General features: G+C 41.2%; 1 protein-coding gene across 1 annotated transcript; it reads left to right on the top strand.

The window, feature by feature from the left end:
* The first annotated feature begins 181 nt into the window (after positions 1 to 181).
* Positions 182 to 22,931, top strand: RAB32 (RAB32, member RAS oncogene family). Its single transcript, XM_034990943.1, has 3 exons — positions 182 to 446; positions 16,753 to 17,030; positions 21,774 to 22,931. The coding sequence occupies exons 1-3, from the start codon at positions 197 to 199 to the stop codon at positions 21,921 to 21,923; spliced, it is 678 nt and encodes a 225-aa protein (XP_034846834.1). The 5' UTR covers positions 182 to 196; the 3' UTR covers positions 21,924 to 22,931.
* The last annotated feature ends 297 nt before the right edge of the window (positions 22,932 to 23,228 follow it).

Below are 23,228 nucleotides of genomic sequence, written 5' to 3' on the forward strand. Positions count from 1 at the left end.
GGCGGCCGCGGCGGCCGGTTCCGGGTCCTGTGACCCGTCAGGCGGTGGCGCGGGCGCACGGCCGGCCTCGGGGACGTTGCGACGGCCGGCGGGGGCTCCGCGGGCGCGCGGGGACAGCGCGACAGGGCGGGGGCCCCGGCGCGGAGCCCGAGCTCGCGGGAAGGGGGGGCGGCCGACTTGAGCGGGGCCGGCGCTCATGGCGGGCGGGGGACCCGGGGACCCGGGCCAGGGGGCGGCGGGGGCCGCCGCGCCCGAGACCCGCGAGCACCTCTTCAAGGTGCTGGTCATCGGTGAGCTCGGCGTGGGCAAGACCAGCATCATCAAGCGCTACGTCCACCAGCTCTTCTCCCAGCACTACAGGGCCACCATCGGGGTGGACTTCGCCCTCAAGGTCCTCAACTGGGACAACCGGACGTTGGTGCGCCTGCAGCTCTGGGACATCGCGGGTAAGCGGCGGGCGGGGGGCTCCGCTCAGTCTCGTCCTCTTTCTCCGTCCTCAGCCTTTCTCTGTCCTCATGACCTGAGCCGAAGGCAGCCACTTAACCGACTGAGCCACCCAGGCGTCCCCAGGTTCCTTTTTAGAATGTTTGTCGTCACGCACCTTAGATCTGAGACCCTTCTTTGTGAGTGAACCTCCATTCTTCAGATACGGTGCTCTTCTCCTAGGCCAGGCCCTTCCGTGCCCCTCCTCCGAAGGTGAAGATTTGCGAAGGTTGCTCTTGAATCCTTCCTCCTTCCCTAAACCAACACCTAGCCCCACTCCTGGACCCCTCTCCACCCCACACCCCAATATATTGTTTCTCTGTCATTTGCTTTCAGTTGCCATTTAGGAGCACAATACCCCTCTTTGAGAGGGTACTTATCTCCTTGCTTTAATTTATGAAAACTTGAACTCTGTCTGGTGGGGGGGGGGCATTTAAAAAGATGTTAACTTTGGAAAGCTTAAATATGGAAGTGATACCAAAAGTTACCCTGTTCAATCATTGCTGGTAAGAAGCTCAGTCTGCTATAGAGAATTTTCATGGGAGACAGTTCAGAGCTGGAGAGACCAATTCTTCATCTTACAGATGCATCGGCCTTAGACGATTTGGTCACCCAGCTGGTAGCAGAGTAGGGGGGGATGACGACATAGGTCTGTCTGCTAGGTAGTGCTCTTTTCATCAACAGCTCATTCCATATGAGAAAGTATTGAAGAATTAGAACCTATATACGCACTTATTTAAGAACAGACTTTTCTGCCTCAGATATGAGAATAAATTTATATATGTCAGTTCCTCAGAGAAAGGGGGATGATCAGCCCTGGGCTCAGCTTTTTTTTTCTTTTGGTTACAGAAAACCAAAAGTTCGTTTGAAGAGTCATCTTTTGAAGCCAGAGGCTTCTTTTGAAATACTTCCTGCTGTTTCACAGAACACTTAAGAATACTAGTATTGCTTCTTGACAAGGTCATAAATTCTAAAGGTTGCCTTACCATGTGATAGTCATTCTCCAGGAATCTTCAGTGTAGCTGTAGGTTTCCATGAAGATGATTTTAAACCCCCACGTAGGAGGGTTGTTGACTTTGCCTTATTCTTCTTGTAAAATAATATCATTTTTAGCTATTAAATTATCATTGGGCCTCACTGCAGGTAAATAAAAGATTTTATTGGCACATTTGTGTTTTTAAGCTTCACGCAAAAATACTTGTATTTGGAGACTTGGGAAAGCAAAATCATGAGTAATTTTCTCCCTGGGTATCACCTCTTCCCTTTTTTTGTCCACCTTGAACAGACCTGTGCAGCCAGGAAGGGGACATAGTCTTGTCAGGCTCTGGTACATATTGGCCTAGATGGAATGTGCTTGCACTTTTGCCTAAATCCAAAGATTGAGCTTTGTCAGGAAGGAAAGCAAGATGTTAAGATCTCTAACGGGGATTCCTGGATGCGAGATACCATTCAGCAAGTACACACCAGATGTTAATAAGATTTGAGGTAAACGAATGGGGTAATTAGAAATTACTAGGCTCACCTTCTAAATAAGATTTTCAGAGATGGGATCTTAATATATAAGGAAGCTGCCACAAAAATAATTTGGCTTTCACTTGAGGTTTAGAGAGTACGTTTGCTTTGAATATTTGACCTGTTAGTGAATCCTAGCTCATAACCATTTGAATTAAGTCGTAATGATGTAATGAAGGCAAATTGAAGGCCACTCCAGAAAGTTCCCCAGGGCTAAACGTATTTGCCTTATGTAGTAACCCATTGAATCATATTGAATCCTCAAAGGATGGAAATATTCCTTTATTGTAAAACAGTAGGTAGAACTGGTCAGTTGATATGACTAACTTAAGATGTGGTGCTATTACTATTTTTTTCGTCGTGGCTTTAGAGATGAGAGAGTTGGTAAAGGAATTCCATTGAGTCTCTATATACTTGGAAACTTTGGCAAGTAGAACAGGTGGGAGTTGTCCAGACATTTCCCATAAATGTGGCCAAGCAGTTTCAGCTGAACTCTTCAGATCAGGAACCATAGTGACCCTTGGGTACGGGCCTTCGGAATGCTTTTTTACTGTGTGAAATGAATGTAGCTTTAAAATCCAGATGTAATTCAGTACAATTTTTATGTTAGGCAACTGTCCCTTACTTCACACCTGTTTTGAGATTGCTTTTTTTTTTTAGATTTTATTTATTTATTTGACAGAGAGGTAGAACACAAGCAGGCAGAGGGAGAGGGAGAAGCAGGCTCTCTGCTGAGCAGGGAGCTGGACATGGGGCTCGATCCCAGGACCCTGGGATCATGACCCGAGCTGAAGACAGCTGCTTAACCGACTGAGCCACCCAGGCGCCCCTTGAGATTGCTGTTAACACATTAACTGAAATATACTAAGTTACTGAAGTCGTCAATAAAATTTTAAGAAGTTTAATAATACTATTAAGATGTAGCAAGACGGGGCGCCTGGGTGGCTCAGTCGTTAAGCATCTGCCTTCGGCTTGGGTCATGACCCCAGGGTCCTGGGATCGAGCCCCGCATCGGGCTCCCTGCTCCGCGGGAGGCCTGCTTCTCCCTCTCCTATTCCCCCTGCTTGTATTCCCTCTCTCGCTGTGTCTCTGTCAAATAAATAAATAAAATCTTAAAAAAAAAAAAAAAAAGATGTAGCAAGAGATGTCTCTAAGCTTCCTTTTGTTGTTGTTACATAAATTAACCCATTTATCATAGGCCAGCAATGTCTTAAATGGTGGAGCTTCTACTGGTCTCCCAATTCCTGCGGTCGTCTGGTGGTTGACTTTACTGGGCTGTAGGTCCAGGCACCACTGGCTACTGTTTTCATGCAGGAACCACAGCGCCAGATGCCCGCAGCTCATCTTTTCATCTTGGTTTTGCCACAGAAGGAGCAAGTATACTTGGCGTCCTGGCTTATTTCAATTTTCTTCACCATATTCCTGATGGGCCCCGTATTTACCAGCAATTTCAGCCTTCTTGGTGCATTTTGTTTGCCATGTCACTGCAAACTAGGTTATTTCCCAGAGCAGAATCTGATCCGCCCTTTCATATGTATTATAGATGAAGTAGTATTTGGCTTACTACTTATTATAACTTTATTAGCAACTATAGAATTTTCCAGGTCGGTTGAATGGCTGGTCTAGACTAAATCTTTAAAAGAAAGAAACCAGTTTGTCCATTTAGATCTAATACAGTGTAGTCTTCCTGTATTTGTTGAAGTGATTTACTTTTGCAGGAGAGGCAAAATTTTATCCCTCCCTTTTTAGAGTTTTCAGCGGGACCTGAAAATTAAATCGATGCCAGACAGATTAACAGCAGAAATTTATTTCACATACGTTTTCTCTGACTCGGGAGCCCTCATAAGAAAATGAACACCCAAAGAAGTGGCAAAACCTAAGTGCTTTTATACCAGGTTGAACAAGGAGAAGGAATTGTGGGAAAATAACTAATATGGGGAAGCTAAAGGAAAATAAGAGTTATTTTATAAAGTCTGTTTATAGAGACATCTCTCCACTTTGACTCCCATCCCTGGTGATAAGAATGTTTCTTTCCTCCTAGAGAAGAGAGGACATCTCTCACATGAGAGTATTCTAATCTGCTTTGAGAGAGAAAAAGGGGAGATTAGAGCACCCTTCTTAAACCTGCTCTTTTTCAAGTGTCTTTAGTTCAAAATAATCCTTATGCCAAAGGGGCATTTTTTGAGGAACTGATCTCTTCTGCCACCTTTCACTTTTTAGAATCAGTATTTCTATATAAAATAATCTGAATGGATAACACTCCTTTGGGCCCAAGAACAGATCAGGAACCTTCTATTTAGAAGTTCCTCTAAATATTATTTACCTAGAGCATAAAATGCTTGGTTGGAAGACATTATAAATTATATAAAGCATACTTAGATTCACTTTTTATTGTTTTGATTCCCATCCTAAGTTAGAACATGGATCCTACTTCCCTTGTTCCATCTTCTACATTGACAGTCCCTGTACCTCATGGCCTCTTCTTGCCTGCTTTCATAACTCTCCTATAACCCACATGAACAAGAATCTGGAATATTATCTCGGATGCTTTCTTGACCTTCAATGTATCTATTAGTCAAGAATTATTAATATTCGGGTTTCTTCTAAATATGAAGAAGCAGTGCTCTGAGGAATTAGATTTGTAATCTCCATCTTAAACACCAACTATTACAATGACTTTCCAATTACTTAATAACTCATTTAAAGGGATTTTTAAAAATCTTCATTATATCTGACTTTTGTATAATCTCGCCATCCTCAGCCTTATGCAGACTCAGCTGCTGTGCTGAATTACACGTGAAGTCTACCGTCCCATTTTACATCTTTAAATCTTCCTCAGTTCATGAGTCCGGAGACATCTTTGGGTGCCCCAGTCTGGACTTTGCACCCACAATTGCCCAGGCAGGATGAGCAGCGTTAACAGCATATTTCTGTTACTGCACGTGGAAATTCTCCTGATAATGATGTGCTTTTTGCCTTTCCTTTTTTTTTTTTTAATTAATATGTTACCTTTTTCAGTTGCCTCAGTTGTCCCACATAGGCTGAAAAGTGCCCATGTTAGTGGTAGAGAGAGGGGGACATTGATAAAAACCACTAAAACTTGACCTTTTTTCCCAACCGTTTTCCTAATCATTCTATTGTTTGAATTGAAGATCTTGAAGGCTTTTAGAGATCCCATAGCCTAAATACAGAGAAGTGTCGTAACTTGACCAAGAGAACACAGATAATCAATGGCACTGTACAGAGACATGTCTCATGACTCTGAGATATGAAAACAAGCTTTTAATAGTGTAGCGGATTTTGGGTTCACTGGTGTCAAAACAGTCTAAAGATTGTTGTCGAACAGTTTAACAGACTCTTGTCTAAATTTGCAAATGTTCTGGTCATTCTTACAGTAGCTCATATGACTCCTACTTTATACCCATTGTAATAATTACCATCTCTTTATGTTATCAATCCAGAATTTCCAGTTATACTTTTTTTTTTTTTTTTAAAGATTTTATTTATTCATTTGAGAGAGAGTGAAAGTGAGAGGTGTCACAGAGGGAGAAACAGACTCGCCGCTGAGCGGAGAGCCCAACATGGGGCTCGATCCCAGGACCCTGAGATCATGACCTGAGCTGAGGGCAGATGCTTAACCCACTGAGCCACCCAGGTGCCCCCAGTTACACTCTTCTTAATTAACACAGAACTTCCAGCATAGATACTTTTTGATGGGCTCCATCATTTTTGGGGGGCATTTTGAAAGACTGTTTCCACAGTGTGGACTTTCTGGAGATAACAAAGCCGTTTTATTGATACATACTTGCAGAGCACACCCTGGAAAAGCACAGTAATAATTATAGATGTTTGCAGGGTCTACTCTGATTTCACTTTTTAAACCTTTAAGCCGTGCATTATTCTAGAGAGGCAATGTTACTTTCAAATGTATTTTAGGAGAAATTTTATCCATTATGTATATGTTTTCTTGACCTTCTGATTTTCTTAAGCTGATATGGACATTTCAAGGATTCTTATTCTGTTTTAAGGCATACCCAGGATTTTGTTTTTATCAGGTGTGGTAAGGCCAACACACCAGATCGTCACCACTGAAAAGATGGTTTGTTATTCATAGTTCCCAAGAGAAGGGAGCATGCTGCCCTATACAGGGCCACAAGGGGAAGCACTGGGGTTGGTCAAGAGGCAGAAGGAGCAAGGGAAGAGCATGGGCTAGGCTTTATTGTAGTTTTTGCAGGAAGGAATGGACAAGACAGCATAGGCAAGCTGAGTAAGCTTAGGGTTGGTTAGTTTGGAATATTTGAGTGGGCGTTGGGCTATAGGGGTGGTCTGTGGTTGTTTAGTACCCGGCCATGGGTGATTTAGGGCAGGCAGATAGTGTGCTAGACTGCAGGAGCCTGAAAAGGGAGGCAGATGCGTGGTGAGGACTCTGGATTGGTTGGTTTGCTTATCAAAGATGTGCTTTCAGCAGGTGCTTTGCTGTCTGTCTCTAAGAACTAGCTAGCTGGAAGGGGCAGTCCCTCCACTGGTCCCCAAGGCCCCAAGATGTCGAAGCATTATAAAATATAGAAAATAGAAAACAATGATTGATACATATTTCTAGGCATTTGTTAGAAAAGATTGAGAGATGAAAGAAAGTGCTCTTCCAAAGAAGAAAACTTTGAAGGCCTTAGATTTGTAGCCTGAGGATAGCATATCCTTAAACTGGTGATGATTTCACACTTAATCAACACTTAAGTAGTAGAGAGTGGACTAAGTCGACAAGTTTAGGTTGTGTTGTGGTTGCAGAGATCTCCTGGAGCGGGAGAACAGTGCAGACATATAAATGGAGGGGGTGGGTGGAATTCTGCAGGGTGAGGTAAAAGATCGAGATAAAAGTGCTTTAGAACTCTATTCAATTATATTTTCAAAAGTGCTTTTTATAACCAAGGAGGCTAGACACATAATTTCTCCACTCTTCTTTTGAGAAAGAAGAGCCACATAAAAATAAATGGATAGTAGGGGTTTAGTTTAAGGATCTCTTGACAGTTAGCCTTACATTCTCTTCTTCCCCATTCTTTCCACTCACTTCTCTTTTTTTTTTTTTTTTTTTTAAGATTTTATGTATTTGACAGAGAGCGCACGCACAGGCAGGGGGAGCAGCAGAGGGAGAGGGAGAAGCAGGCTCTCTTCCGAGCAGGGAGCCCAATGTGGGGCTTGATCCCAGGGCCCTGAGTTCATGACCTGAGCCTAAGACAAATGGTTAATGGACTGAGCCACCCAGGTGCCCCATAAAATGCAGATTCTTTAGCATCAACTGTGTCAAATCGATTTGGCTACCTCTGACAAACATCCCTATGCATCGTGATTTTAACAAAAAGTTTTTTTTTTTTTTTTTTTTTTTAAGATTTTATTTATTTGACAGCGAGAGAGGGAACACAAGCAGCGGGAGTGGGAGAGGGAGAAGCAGGCTTCCCATGGAGCAGGGAGCCCGATGCGGGGCTCGATCCCAGGACCCTGGGATCATGACCCGAGCTGAAGGCAGATGCTTAACGACTGAGCCACCCAGGCACCCCTTAACAAAAAGTTTTATTCTCTCACCTGGTAAGCCTGTGGTTGGGCAGTCCACAGCTGCTGAGCAGAACCCTAAAGTCCTCATGGACTGAAGCTGACATGAGCACTGCCCAGCTATGCCTTGGTCATAGTCTTCGTCTTTGTGGTCCAAGCAGATGTGCATGCCTTGCTGTGAGGACTGCTGGGAGATCTAGGGCCCTTTTTTTTTTTTTTAATTGGACTCTGCTTCCCCAAATAAAATTCTGTGAGGGGATAATGGAATAGACCACTACCAATTCTCCATACTTACCAATTTAGAATTCCTAGAGGTAGGGCCTGGAAATTTGCAACTACCAAGCACTACGTGCAATCTGATTTCTACTAAAGTTGAGGAGAAGTTGTTCTGTCATTGGCTTTGCTGCACCCTGGGGATAGGTTGATCCTCTCACCTCACTCAAGGAGTTCTCCGCTTAACGGGGCAAACCTGCCTGCTCCCCGTTTTCCCTCACGCTCACCTTCCATGACCCCGGAGTTCTTCTCGATTTCACATCACCTCCTCCTCGTCTGTGTGCCTATCTCAAGAGCCTCCCTCTGAGGGTAGTGTATGGACACAAGAGCATTTACAGGACAGAGATGGCACATTTCTTGCTCTTGTTGAATAACTAGGTAAGAAAGGAAAAAGCTAATATCTTAAACTTTTAAAACTACTTATGACTTTGAACACAAATCAAAAAGATATTTTGATTTTATTCCTTGTTTCAGATTGATTAAAGTCAGCCATTCTTTTTATAGTCCCACAGAATAAGGCCTTACACAGTGACTGAATACCACAAAAGCCCAGTCATCTTAAGGTAGCAAAAAGAGAAATCCAGAGTCTGAGTTGATCGGGGAATAGGTAATTTTGAGAACTACTCAGTATTACCACTGCTACCATCTCGAAAGCAGTTTATTTTCCTTTTAATTTAGGTGTTTTCCTATTTTGTTTCTGTATTCAGTTTGTTACTCTTTTGTTTGACAAACCCAAGACCCATTATGACATCACATTGTTGCCTATATCATGGTATAAAAAATTTTAATGGATAATTATCCTTTTAGAACTGATGACTGGATTTATTTTTATTTATTTTTAAAGGTTTTATTTATTTATTTGAGAGAGAGAGAGAGGGCACAGAGGAAGAAGGAGACTCCCCACTGAGCAGGGAGCCTGATGTGGGGCTCGATCCCAGGACCCTGGGATCATGACCTGAGCCGAAGGCAGACGCTTAACCAACTGAGCCACCCAGGTGCCCCTGATGACTGGATTGAAATGAAATTTGACTTGGTCTTGATCTATTGGCCTTCTAACACAAGTTAGCAGTGCTTCATCTCTAAACCGCACAATGAGATTTAAGGATTTTTTTTAAAGGAGTTTACAAGCACTAATTAGAAACTATACTTTTCCTCTGGATCACCTTGAGTAAGACTATGTAGCTCAGTGATTCTCGGTGGGAAAGGGTAAGCATTTCTACTTGGAATACTAAACACCAGTTGTCTCATTACTTTGATTTGTGTTTCATGGTGAAATTTATATTTTGAGTTTCAAATAATGCGAGGAAATATTTAGGTTATTTATCAAATGAGGTCATGATCATAAAATATTGAGATGAACATTAAAAAACTAAACAAAGGGAGTGATTAAAATCACAAAAGAGAGCATCTCTGGCCTCTCTTTCCGATAACCATTCAGAATGTAGTCCTTTCCTTTTCAAACACTGAGAGGAAATACTTTCCTTTTGGAAATTTACATATAAAGAAAGAAGGCAAATTATTTTGTGGTTTTCTTTTCCTTAATTCAATTATGTATTTTTGGAAATATGTTACCTCAACTCCTTTTCAAGTCATTAGTGTTGGATACTCCCAAATACTACATAAGCATTTTGATCTTTTTGCCACCATATATACCTTAAGCTTCATCCACTTGGGTATATAAGTTGTGCATCTTTAAATGTCTTTGAGCCTAGATGACTAGCACTGTGCTTTTTCTTCATTCTCATTGCCATGATGTCTAGTTATAATAAAGGTTCCCTCTTCTAGAAAAGGAAGTAACAGAATTTTTTAAAAGCTAAAACATTTTAGAATCCTTTGGAATATTTCGGCAGTCTGCCCACAGCAGAGGCTGCCCTACTATTGGGGTAACTAAAGCACTCAGCACTGGAGCATTGCCCATAGCTGCTATGGTGAAGCCCTAGGAGACTTAAAGAAGGGGTTTCCCTTGTGCGATAGGGCTGTGCTCTCCTTGTGGAGAGTCGTCCTAGGCCCATGGCACTGCCTTGGGTCTGTTTGGAAACGTGGGACATGGAGCAACATGTACTCCAGAAAGTCTTTGGCTAACAGATTGGACAGCACATTGGATAATAGATAACTCGGGAATTGGAGTAATTTCTTCTCCCTGGGATTTTATTTTCTCATCTATAAAACAAGAGAGGTTGGACTAGATGATATGGGGTATCCTCTTTCAGTTATAATGTTGTCCATCTAAGTGTTGCTCAGGAAGGCATGAAAGTGGTCCCTCCTCCTCCAGTACGAAATGACTACAGCACTGGTTACAGAAGGTTGTGTTGCTTACAATCTCCCCACCCTGTTTGAGCTACTTCCTATTTAGAGGAAGATCTCCCAGGTCCTGCTGAGTTTTTATATTGCCATAAGCTTTAACTCTACACACACATACACACATACACTCCATGAAACAAAACTCATGCATCTGTCTTTGTATTTAATAACTGCAGACATCTCTACCCTGTCCTGTCCTGGGACACAACCCAGGAGCAGTCAGCATGGTAGGAATTCCCTGCATTTTATTTACATATTTATGTAAAGTAGAATCCAAGAAAAATAAAGTTTTTTGGACTGAGCTTAGAATGGCTGATTGGCTACTTCCCAGAGAGTATTCTTTATATTTTTTTGTCTAAAATTAAGAAAAAATAATTCTAGGATTCTTCAGAATTCCTGTGCAATTTAATGTAAATATGAAAGTTTTTTCCATTAATTTGGTCCTTAGCCCTTTTTTAAACTTAGGGCTAACTCCCAAAGCGTTGTGAGAGGGAAGTAGTACAATGCATCATTTTTTTTTTTTTAAGATTACTTATTTATTTATTAGAGAGCTTGTGCATGAGCAGGGGGGGAGGGGCAGAGGGAGAGGGAGAAGCAGACTCCCTGCTGAGTGGGGAGCCCGACCTGGGGCTCTATCCTAGGACCCTGAGGTCATGACCTGAGCTGAAGGCAGACGCTTAACCAGCTGAGGCACCCAGGCGCCTCAGAATGCAGCATTCTCATGGGGAAGACTCAGCACTGTTGGAAGTTGTATCTAGAAGTTAAATATGTGAAGCTGTTGTGTCCAACTAAGCATCTGAATGGCATTTCTTGATAAGAAACAACTAATAAGATTAGTTTACATACCTCTCTGAATAGCATCCCTTTGTATGTTACCATAATATACTCTTTGTATCTCTGATTACACCTAACACACCATGGTATCAGTGTGTCTGTTCCCTCAAATAGACTGTGAGCTCCTTAGGAGAGGAAATCATATTCATTGTTCCGTGATGTTCACCAGTGTCCAGCACAGTGCCTGGTACATGGAAGGAACCTAATACATATTTTTTAGTGGAAATCAAATCTAGATACGAGGTAAAAAAATATATATATATTTGGGAGTTGTATCAGTCAGGATAGACTAGGTTATGTTGGGGTTCCAACAACATTAATATGTCAGTGGTTGAAGATAATTATTCCTCACTCTTTCTACATGTCCATAGTGAGGGCAGCGGTTGGGATGGAGGGAAGGATGTGAGGGCAGTTTTGCATTGGAGCTACCAGAAGACTCAGGCTAACAGAGGCTCTACCATCTCTTGATGCGGTCATCTCAAAATTAGGGTTCAAGCCTGCTGCAGCAGGACAAGGACACTGTCACCCAAGTGATTCTGCTTAGAAATGACACTTCTGTTTACAGTTCATGGGCCAAGACTAGTTCGTAGCCACTCCTAATTTAGTGGGGGCAGAAGAGTGTGATCCTTCGTCTAGAAGTGGAGGAGAATGGAATATTTGGGAACAGTTGTTTTGTTTTCCACTATAGTTCTTTCTTTTAGGCAATAAGAAGGGAAGAGATAAAATTACCCAGAGAGTAATAATAACAAAGTTATGGGATGCAACTCTTACTCTAGTAGCAAAGTTTCCTTTATTTTCTAGTTTAACAGCTGGAAGAGTTTAACGTATCTCTGCATTCCAACCTTTGAAACCAACATAGTTAAATCTAGATTTTACCTTGTTAGGTTTTTTTTTGGAGAACAGCTCTTAAATTTATGTTAAGATTTTTTTTTTTTTAAAGATTTTTATTTATTTATTTATTTGACAGAGAGAGACACAGTGAGAGAGGGAACACAAGCAGGGGGAATGGGGGAGGGAGAAGCAGGCTTCCCGCCGAGCAGGGAGCCCGATGTGGGACTCGATCCCAGGACCCTGGGATCATGACCTGAGCCGAAGGCAGACGCTTAACGACTGAGCCACCCAGGCGCCCTATGTTAAGATTATTATTTTAAATGAATTCATTGTATCTTTCTCTATTCTGTAATTAAATTTAATGTATTTTAGAAATGTGTGGTTTTTACTTGTTTTGACCAGTTCAGGAATATCTCTGAAGCGGTAGTGGATTACTTCAGAATTTTTAAAAAAGGAGATGATGAACTCAATAAAATAGGAAGTATACTTTACTATTCTGTTGGAAAGTAAGCTATTTTCCTAAATGCATGGCGTGGCCTTTTGATTCTGGATTATTTACATTTGATCCCCATTGCTGTCTGGATTCAGTGATTGCAGAATCTTTAGAAAATCATATTAAAGTTATCACAGAGAAACTTAAAACATCAGAAGGGAGAGCTGGGAGGGCTTAGAAGATCCCTAAAGATCCTTAAAGACACTCCACTTATTTGGCAGAGAAAGTTAACATGCCTGGGGTTGCTTGACCTTTAGTGCTTGATATTTTGATTCTCTAGTATATTTGTACTTTCCTCAAGTTCATTTTCCTTTGCAGACTGTTTTCACCACTATAGCATATAACTAGTTTAAGGCTTTGCCATGTTTAGTTGCACAATTTTAAAGAGGATGCTCAGGCTTTCATCATGTAATACATTTATTGAGCAGTTAATACTAGCTAACATTTACACAGTGCTTACTATGGGCCTGGCATTACTTTTTGAACTTAAGGTCTGTGCATGTAAATTATACTTTAAGTACATGCCTTCATGGATTTTTATATAGCACTTCCAGTTCAAGGGATAGACCATCCCTCACCCCCTAGAACAGAAGTAGCAAATACTTTAGGTTTTGTAGGCCATTCATTCCTTGTTGCAACTACTCAACTCTGCCATGGTAGAATGAAAACAGATGTAGAAACCCATAAACAGATGAGGGCGACAAGATTCCGATAAAACTTTAGCCGAATTTGACCATGAATTATAGTTTGTCGTACTCTGCCCTAAAAGACTCTCAGGCAGGCATTTTACATTAAACCTTCCCAGTGAGCCTCCGAGGTAGGTATTATTTTTTATTACTTTATTGATATATAATTGACATACAACAAACTGTACAATTTGATGTTTTGCCATATGTAAACACTAGTGAAACATCACTGTAATCAAGATTGCAACCATTTCCATCACCCCAAAAGTATTTCCTCTTGCCCCTTTGTAACTCATCTCTCTGCCTTGCCGAAGACAATCATTGATGTGCTTCCTCTTACTAAGTCACTATAGTTTTTATTTTTAAGGATTTGATATAAATGTATTCATAGAGTAATACCTATTCCCTCTCTGGTCTGGCTTCTTCTACTCAGCATCATTATTTTGAGATTCATCCATTTTGTTACTTGTATCCATAGTTTGTTCCTTTCCTTTCTATTGTTATATTTCATTGTATGGATATACCATACTTTATTCATTGCTGTTTTGGCTAAAAAAATAAAACGTCGGGGCGCCTGGGTGGCTCAGTTGTTAAGCATCGAGCCTTCGGCTCAGGGATCGAGTCCCGCATCGGGCTCCCTGCTCCGCGGGAAGCCTGCTTCTCCCTATCCCACTCCTCTGCTTGTGTTCCTGCTCTCGCTATCTCTCTCTCTGTTAAATAAATAAATAAAATCTTTAAAAAAAATAAAAAAAAAAACGTCTATGAGCATTCACAAACATGACTTTGTGTAGACATGTGCTTTCATTTTGTTTGGGCAAATACCTAGGAGTGGAATGTGTTGGTTGATGGTAGACATATGTTTAAATTTTTAAGAAACTATCAAATTGTTTACCAAAGTGGATGTACTATTTTAAATTCTTATTCTTACCAGCAGTGTATAAGAGCTGATTGCTCCACATCTTCACCAGTCCTGGGTATAATCAGACTTTTTATTTTAGCCATTCTTGTGGGCATGAAGGGGCAGCTTGTCGTGATTTAAATTTGCCTTTCTCCAATAATTAATGATGTTGGGCATCTTTTCCTTTGCTTATTTGTCATTGTATACGTTCTTTGATAAAGTGTCTGTTCCAGTCTTTTGCTTACTTTATTAATTAGATTTTTTATCTTCTTACTTCGGAGTTTTGAGAGTTCTTTATATGTTCTGGGTATAAGTCCTTTACTAGATCTAGGATTTGCATCTTTTTCTCCCAGGCTGTACCTCTCCTTTTCATCTGCTTAATAGTGTAATTGACACTATTTTGAGTTGCTGTATGGTGTGGTTGTTAGAAAGCACACTCTGAAACTAGCAGAGTTTTGAATCCTCACCTGGGAACCTAGGGAAAATAACTTGAGGTTTCTAAGCCACAGGGTCCACCTCAAAAATTACTTGTCATACACATTTCTGACTTTCTTATGTTTTACCAAGAAGTTTATATGAGGACAGATTTGAATATGATTTAGTAAGATTGGTTGAAAGAAGTATTTTTAGGGCTTTATAAATGATTCAGTAAACAAAACAATAGTCAGTGAAGCTTAATGGTTCTTCATAACTTCTGGATTTCTATACTTTTACTAGTTTGGCACCCTACCCGCATTTCTAAATTGAAGGGATAGTCCAAAAGAGTACTTTCTTGTAACTGTGAAATAATCTTATAATCTGGACTGTCTTAATGAGGCTAGTTTCCCATGTTGCCATAGTCATTTTATATTTAATAATTAAGATTTATAAAACTAAAAAGTCAGTAGTATGTGCTCTCTAGTTAAAATTGAAGTCAGAACCACTTTAATGCAATATATGTCGTCTTTTTGCAGAATAGTGATACTGACTTTGTTGACCAGTTGGTATATCCTCTGTGAATTTGCCATGTGTGATTATTAAGTGTATGTTTATGGAAAATGGTACAATGTTAACTTCTTATAGATATCAGCATTGAGATTAAATAAGCTATATAATTGGCTGGTCAGATTTACCTACCAATAAAATATGAACATGATAGTGAGGTTTCATATGTGACCATTTGTTACAATGAAGTTCAGACATCTGGATCATCATAATACACTTCAGATAAGCCCGTATGAGGAGTTGTCACAAACCAAATGAACTTCAAGTGTATCCATTTAAGTTTGCCTATTGTGTTCTTCCATTATTTCACTAAGCTATATCTAAAACTGTATGAAGCTATAGTAGAATTTGGAGAAGGAATATTTTTTTGTGGCTAGCTTTGCATTTATTACTCTCCATAAAATGTAGAAAACGTGTGTTTTTCATCATGTTTTTTTTTTTGTTTTTTTTTTTTAGATTTTATTTATTTATTTATTTGAGAGAGAGAGAATGAGAGACAGAGAGCATGAGAGGGAGGAGGGTCAGAGGGAGAAGCAGACTCCCTGCTGATCAGGGAGCCCGATGCAGGACTCGATCCTGGGACTCCAGGATCATGACCTGAACCGAAGGCAGTCGCTCACCAACTGAGCCACCCAGGCGCCCCCATCATGTGTTTTAACAGGAAAGTGTCCTATCAGTTTTGTTTTTATCACTGGTCAGAGTTACCCATCTTAGATTTGCACTGATTGCCATTTTTCCTGAGCACTCTAGTCCATAACTTGACAGACTGAAGGTAAACGCCTTAGAAGTCAAGGCAACTACAGGATGATTCAGAATGGCCAGCATCGTATTAACATGGGTGTGTGGGAGCCAGGAGACCCGGGCTGTAGTCCTGCCTTATGTTGTCAGTGCCACTGGCATCCTGTCCAAGCAGCTGTCCGCGTGGATTTTCATCTGTCAGATGAAGATTAGGGTCCCTCCTGTGTCAAAGAGCAAGACCAGACAGAAAGGGGATGCTTTGCAAAGTCCCATGTAGTATGTGAAGCAGTGGAATTTTCCCCAAAGTATTTAACATGTTAAATTATTTTAAAAGTATGATACTTGAAGACTCTATAGTTGATCCTTCTTTTAATCACACAGCCACATATGCCACTTTTGTTTGTAGGTTTGCATGTGTCTGCTTTCTTGGAGGAGAGCAATCTTGCATGCGGAGTCAAAAGCGGTTGCAGGAAAGAGATGGGGAGGAAAGATGAGCTCCTTTATCTCATAGCCAGTCCTAGTCTTTTTGACTGCATTTTACCCACCATACTTATCTTCTTCCTGCAAGCTTCATTTTCTTCTATTCTCATCTCTTCTTCCCCTCTGCCACCAGCTTTCTTTTTTCCTTTAGTAACTCTTCTCTTAACCAACTGAGCCACCCAGGCGCCCAGTAACTCTTCTCTTAGACCAGAGGGAGTGGGAGGTGGGGGAGCGATGGGCCCTGTAGCTTTAAGCACTGTCATCTGGATGTTTATTATTATTATTATTATTTTTTAAAGTTTTTATTTATTTGACAGAGCGAGAGTAGGAACACAAGCAGGGGGAGTGGGAGAGGGAGAAGCAGGCTTCCCACCGGGCAGGGAGCCCAAACATCCCAGGACCCTGGGATCATGACCTGAGCCGAAGGCAGATGCTTAACAACTGAGCCACCCAGGTGCCCCTGTCATCTGGATGTTTATGGACCATGTGTTGGACACGCGCAGAACATAAAGCTAGTTGATTGTGTACTCAGACCCCATGATCAGTCACGTGGTTCTGTGCATCCTTCATCCCACCAGTTTCTTTGCTATGGAATGGGAGACGTGTTTATAGCACTATGCCTAGGGTCAGAGGGGTTATATCTAAATATAGACTCTGTCTGAATTATGAGCTCTTAATATCTTCTTTATTTTTAGGGCAAGAGCGGTTTGGCAACATGACCCGAGTATACTACAAAGAAGCTGTTGGTGCTTTTGTAGTCTTTGATATATCGAGAAGTTCCACATTTGAGGCCGTCTTAAAATGGAAAAGTGATCTGGATAGTAAAGTCCACCTTCCAAATGGCAGCCCTATTCCTGCTGTCCTCTTAGCTAATAAATGTGACCAAAAAAAGGATGGTGGCCAGAATCCTCCCCAGATGGACCAATTCTGCAAAGAACATGGTTTCAGTGGATGGTTTGAAACCTCTGCAAAGGTGAGATCTGCTTTGTGTTTGTATCTGCTCTGCTCTTAGCTCGAAAATCTGAGCTGTAACTTTAAAATCTTTAGATGGGTTTATGTGAGTGGTTTTTGGGAGCCTAGAAAAAAGCAAAGTAGAGCATGGATATGTTATAGTTTCTTTGAGCGGGCAGCAGGAATGCTTTCAAAATTGGCTAATGTGGAGGTGAATAGAAGGGCAGGTTTTCCATCAAAATAAAAAATAGTTATTATTTAGAGCAAAGAACAATGACATTCTCTGAGTTGGAGCCTTTAAATGAAGCACTTCTGCAACTGGAGTTTATGGGGGGATAAAGTGTCTTGTCAAGCCCAAGCATTTTTGATTTTTACTGAAGGCTTCACGAAATATAGTGACATAGATGACACTGGTGAATGTGTGGGTCATGTGCAGTACTAACAAAAATGGACACTGAAAGTATCAGAGAGATGTATTCAGATGTTTGAAGAGTTTCAGATTAATTGTGTATGAAAGAATTTGAACAAGAGGAAAGTATCAACACTTGTGACATGCTTCATGAATAGTGGAGTGAGAATTTTTTCTTTCATCTATTATGGGATACAGTGTTTTATGAAGAAAAACAGAAAACACTTAAGTTGGTTGTTAAAAATCTTGCCAGCCTAGATATATAAGAAAGCAAAGGTGAAAATCACAAGCACAAAATATTGGTGGGGAGGGAGTTTGTTGATGTGCTTTGGAAATTTCACATTATAGAGGTCAAATAACAGTCGGACTTATGTCAGAATGATGAAATGTTAGAGAAATTCTGTAATGACAAAGTCCAAACCATAAGACTGTGCATCTTAACACAGTCCCAGCATTTGGGATGCCTTCTGTGGATTTCTTGTAGGTATGTATTTTTTTAAAAGCCTTTTTCTCTTAGCTAACAAATGTGACCGGGTTTATCTACTGGTTAAATTACCTACTTACGGCTAGGTTACTTTTAGCTTTACCTGAAACCCACCCTAAAAGTAGAAGATGATTTGGTGCCGCTGATGATCAGAATAAGGAAAGCAAAGCTATGAGAGACTGCACAGAAAAGCGGCTCTGGAGATAACTGAGCAATGTTGGAGTCATCGGAAAAACTAGTGTCTGCTGGAGGCAGACGTTTTTACTCCTAAGCTAAAGGCTATTTGTTTAAATAAATACATCCTAGAATCTTAAGATCTAGTTTCGTGAATAAAAAGTGGTGGCAGGGGCGCCTGGGTGGCTCAGTTGGTTAAGCGACTGCCTTCGGCTCAGGTCCTGATCCTGGAGTCCCGGGATCGAGTCCCGCATCGGGCTCCCTGCTCGGCAGGGAACCTGCTTCTCCCTCTGACCCTCCCCCCTCTCATGTGCTCTCTGTGTCAAATAAATAAATAAAATCTTTAAAAAAAAAAAAAATGGTGGCAGAAGAAAGTTGCAGTGCGGGGCTGGGTGCCGCGCGAGCGCTTAGCCAGGCAGGCAGAAGAAATGGCAGGAGGGGCGGGGCCTCGTGGGGGCACGTGTCCGGAAAGCCACGCCCTCCGTCTGCATCCGCGGAGGGTCTGTCGCTGATTTGCTTGTCGTCCCAGCTCTGTTGGGAAATAATCCGTGGTACGTGCAGTGTTTACTAGAGCATGAGATTTGCGGGAAGAGATGCATGTATTACAGATAAAATTTCTTCTCTAAGTTTTGTTTGAATTAATCATTCAGGTAATAAATCCAAATTCGTCCGCAGAATCTAGATGGAAGATTCAGAAACAGCGTCACGTGGCGTGTAGCTTGAGACTGTGAAGTCATCCTCTTTGTTACATTTATAACAGGGTTACCTGTGAGTGGAGAAGGAAAACAATGGTTAATCGTAGAAGTTTCAGCTCTGTTCTGTGCTTTCCTACAAATCTATTAGCAACACCTTCTGCCTAATTTCTTCAGTAGTAATCCAGGAATGTTCCAAGAGAATAACAGTAATACGAAATTTAGGTTAAGATTTTAGTCGAGGCTTAAAGTACTGGCCGAGTGTCACTAATGCCTGTATTTCTGCGCTGGCCGGCAGCTGACTTCCCAGCTGATTTCTGCTTGAATTCCTGTGATCTGAATTTTAACGGGAACACAGCCAAAAGACAGTCTTGAATTCATGAACTTCATCTTTTCACCTTTATGGGAAATAATGGATTTCCAATACGAAAATGTGTGGCTAATTACAATATGGGATTTTCTGTTCCTGATCAATTGCTACTAAATGCGGTTAAATAGCATTATAATTCTTTGAGTTAAAGGGAATGGTGGGGGCTAAATGACTTTTGGACATTCAAAGATCAATACTTTAATTAAAGTTAATGCTTACCGTGGGAGTGGAGGTAAAAAAAAAAAAAAAAAAAAGCTTGATTCTGGAAAAGATACCCGAATGAATAGCCCAAGTCTTGCAGGTTTCTCACTATCTGAGAAAGTATAGCAGATAAGGGAGATAGCTAGAATGAGCCTCATGTTGTTAGATCGAAATTGGAGAGATCAATATGAACTTAATGTTTTATATGTATGTATAAATATGTTTCTGTGTTTATATGTGTGTCTATATACACATATGTATAAACTGATAAACACAGAAATTGATGTCTACGTGCCTGTAGAGGGCACATGTATATTTACTAGCTCTGCCTGCTCAGGAGCAATGACACCACAGGTCCAATGAGCTTTCTAGTCCCCAGAATTTGGTTTTTATTTTTTATTATTTTTAAAAAGATTTTATTTATGTATTTTAGAGAGAGAGCATGAGCTGGGGAAGCGGCAGAGGCAGAGGGAGAGGGAGAGAGGATCTCAAGCAGACTCCCCACTGAGCACAGAGCCCGATGTGGGGCTCAATCTCACCACCCTAAGATCATGACCTTGAGTCGAAATCAAGAGTCAGATGCTTAACTGACTGAGCCTCCCAGGCACCCCCAGAATTTGGTTTTTAAATACTGTTCTCCTGCAAAAAGAACAGAAGTTTAATGGAGAAATGACTGATTCCAGGATTGGTGGGACAAGGAAAGTAAAGATGCAACAGAGATATTTTGTGGTACCAGAAATTAAGGAAACACAAAATGATGGAGACCCTTCAAAACGAAACAGGACCCTACTTACAGGAGCTCCAAAAATCCAAGACAATTTGAGCAACAAAGTAAATAACTTGTAATGCATCTATTCCATAGAATAAAATAATAATCCATGTTAGGAATAAACGAATGAACAAGTAGAGGAGAAGAGGAAACTCTTCCTAACAGTAGAATTCCAACTAATAAATGTAGAAGGAATGATGGAAATAGATAGTTCACCTTTATTTTTTTAATTTTTAAAACATTTTTTTAAAGATTTTATTTATTTATTTGACAGAGAGACAGCTAGAGAGGGAACACAAGCAGAGGGAGGGAGAGAGGGAGAAGCAGTCTTCCTGCCGAGCAGGGACCCCTTTGCGGGGCTCGATCCCAGGACCCTGGGATCATGACCCTAGCCGAAGCCAGACGCTTAATGACTGAGCCACCCAGGTACCCCAGATAGTCACCTTTAATCACCATGGTAATAGCTGTTTTAGGGAAGAATTAATTGATGTTAAAGTTAATGGGGAAAACTATGATGAAAAATAGGATATTTCCATATTTGAGCTTACTAAGTGCAAAGGAGAAGTAGTAACTATTCAGTGGAGAAGACTGGCAGACATGACGTTAAGCAAGTGTGCCTCTCGGACGCTGAGAGGGACACATCACTTACTCCTGTCAAAAATGCGTAACTTGAGTTTAATGATACGGAAACCTCAAACAAGCCCAAACTGAGGGATAGTCTCTGACCAGTATGCTGCCGCAAGAGAGTCAAGGTCATGAAAGGCAAGGTGACTGAAGAACTGTCCCAGGTTAAAGGAGACCAAGAAGACACGAGCACGAAATACAGCCGGTCACCTGGATCACAAATAGGACATTGAGACAATGGTGACATTTGAATAAGCTTCATGATTAATGCTGACACTATTATCGAATGTCCTGATTTTATCTGGAAATCTGGACATCCGGGATGTTAATATTTTAGGAATATGAGTGAAAGGTCTGTAGGAATTTTTGCTACTTTGCAACATTTTTGTCAATCTGAAATCATTTAGAAATGAAAAGTTAAATATTTTTTTAAAAAGCCCAGATTTTGATATGTGTGACTCGTGTATTTAATGACAGCTAATAAATCTGTCACACAAATGTTGTGATAGCCAGTGATTCCTTAGGGTATTTTTAATGGACATCACACCTACAACATTGTTTCAGGTTAATTTACACACGACAACTAGAAGTAATAATCTGTACTCGGAGATGGGGAAACGACATGATGCATTTACCATATTTTAATGTGTGAACCCGTTGACATTCCTCTTCATAATGTATGCTGAATGCTTGACTTAAATGTTCAAGGGCAGAAACTTTTTCATCTCAGTGCTTTCATTTATGTGAGTGGCAACCCAGCGTGGGATGATGCTTCCTTTTCAACCATTGAAGATGGTTCATTGAACCTCGGGGGCAAAAAATTTGAAACAGGAACATCAGGAAGGGGAATCCTTTGTGAAAAGAAGAGAGTTCTGTAGCCACATTACTCAATGGCATTGACCTCTGAGGGTGTATACCCTGTAGTGAGGAAGAAGATGGTGGACGCCCCCTCTGACAAACTGTGCTTGTCCCATTAATACTCATGCTTTCTTCTAAGCATTAATCCTTGGAATTCATCCCGTTCATCATTTCTGCATTACAGGATAACGTGAACATCGATGAAGCAGCCCGGTTCCTCGTGGAGAATATTCTCGCAAACCAACAAAGCTTTCCAAATGAAGAAAACGACGTGGACAAAATTAAACTGGATCAGGAGACCTTGACCGCAGAGAGCAAGTCCCAGTGTTGCTGACATGGCTTCAGCTTCTGTCCCGCGTGCAGAATGCAGCCTGCCTGGGCGGGAGCCAGTCCTGAGGACGGATAAGGTGGCGGGTGTGCTGTTCTGCGAGTCCTCCCGGGGCTGCACTTTAAATGAATGCTCTGGTTTTTCTTCGGGTTGGATGAATCTTTCTCCCTGTTCGGAACGACAGCAATGGCACCCCCGGGAGCCTGCGCCCACACGGGGGTTTTCTGGTGGTCGCCATGAGTTCAGGATAATGTTTACATCCTCTGTAACATCTTTTTAAATGATGGCCCCCCCCTTACCAGCTTCCAAGTTGTGCCTCGTAGTGGTAGTGCTGGGGTGGTAAGAAGCCGGACCTGCAGTCTTTGAGCAAGGCTATGGGTCCGTGTCTTGTCTTCACAGTCCAGTCTCACTCTCCAGGGAGGCTGCAGACTCTGGTAGTCACAGAAGCCCTGAAGTTCCTCTTTTGCAGTTTTTCCTTTTTTTTTTTTTTTTTTTCCTACTTCAAACCTTGGTACTTCATGTAAAATTGTTATCCTTAAATATTATAATTTCACGAGCCCTAGCCAGCGTGGCGTGTCCTTGCCAAGGACTCAGCACGCACATGGCGCTGGATTCTAGCTCTGGTTTGGTTGCTGGCAGTTGGAAACAATATAAATGAACATTCCTTCTCTCTCACTCCAGTTTTCTGTTTTTTTTTTTTACCCCCTCTTCCTCCTGGTTGTTTATTTTTGTACCTGGGAGCCTGGCTGGTATTACTGTTGCACTTCTCTCCAACTGGAGCTAGTCTTTTCAAATCTGTATTAGTAATGGTCGCAGAGAGAAGTCACTTCAAAGCATATACAATGAAAGCTGAGGTTCTGTATTATGAATTATGAAAGAAAATAGGTCATGTGTAGTTTTCTGTAAAGTTTGGGACATTTAAAGTATAGCACATGAGGAACTTAAGGCAGCCTCGTACTTGTATTACCACTTAACCCAGTTAAGGAAAAAAATAAATATTTTGACTGAAACCTTGTTTTTGTGAATTAATATGGTTCTAGAAAGGTAAATGGGGTGTACTTTTCTGCCTTACAAAACTTTGTGTCTGTTCACTTTTTCCCTTTGTTTTTAAGGGACTTGCTGTCATCTGAAAGGTCCAACCTATTTCTTTTTTTTTTAATTGTTATGTTAATCACCATACATTACCAACCTATTTCTTTCAAAGGAATTTTAAAAGTGTTTGTGACATAAGCCAGAGCTAATACAAAATGAGGCATTGATCAAATTGTCTTATACATTATTATGAATGTGGGTAGGAAAGATCCATGCATT

Source organism: Mirounga leonina, unplaced genomic scaffold (genome assembly GCF_011800145.1).
Source record: "Mirounga leonina isolate KUSES-001 unplaced genomic scaffold, KU_Mleo_1.0 Mir_53, whole genome shotgun sequence".
Taxonomy (NCBI): domain Eukaryota; kingdom Metazoa; phylum Chordata; class Mammalia; order Carnivora; family Phocidae; genus Mirounga; species Mirounga leonina.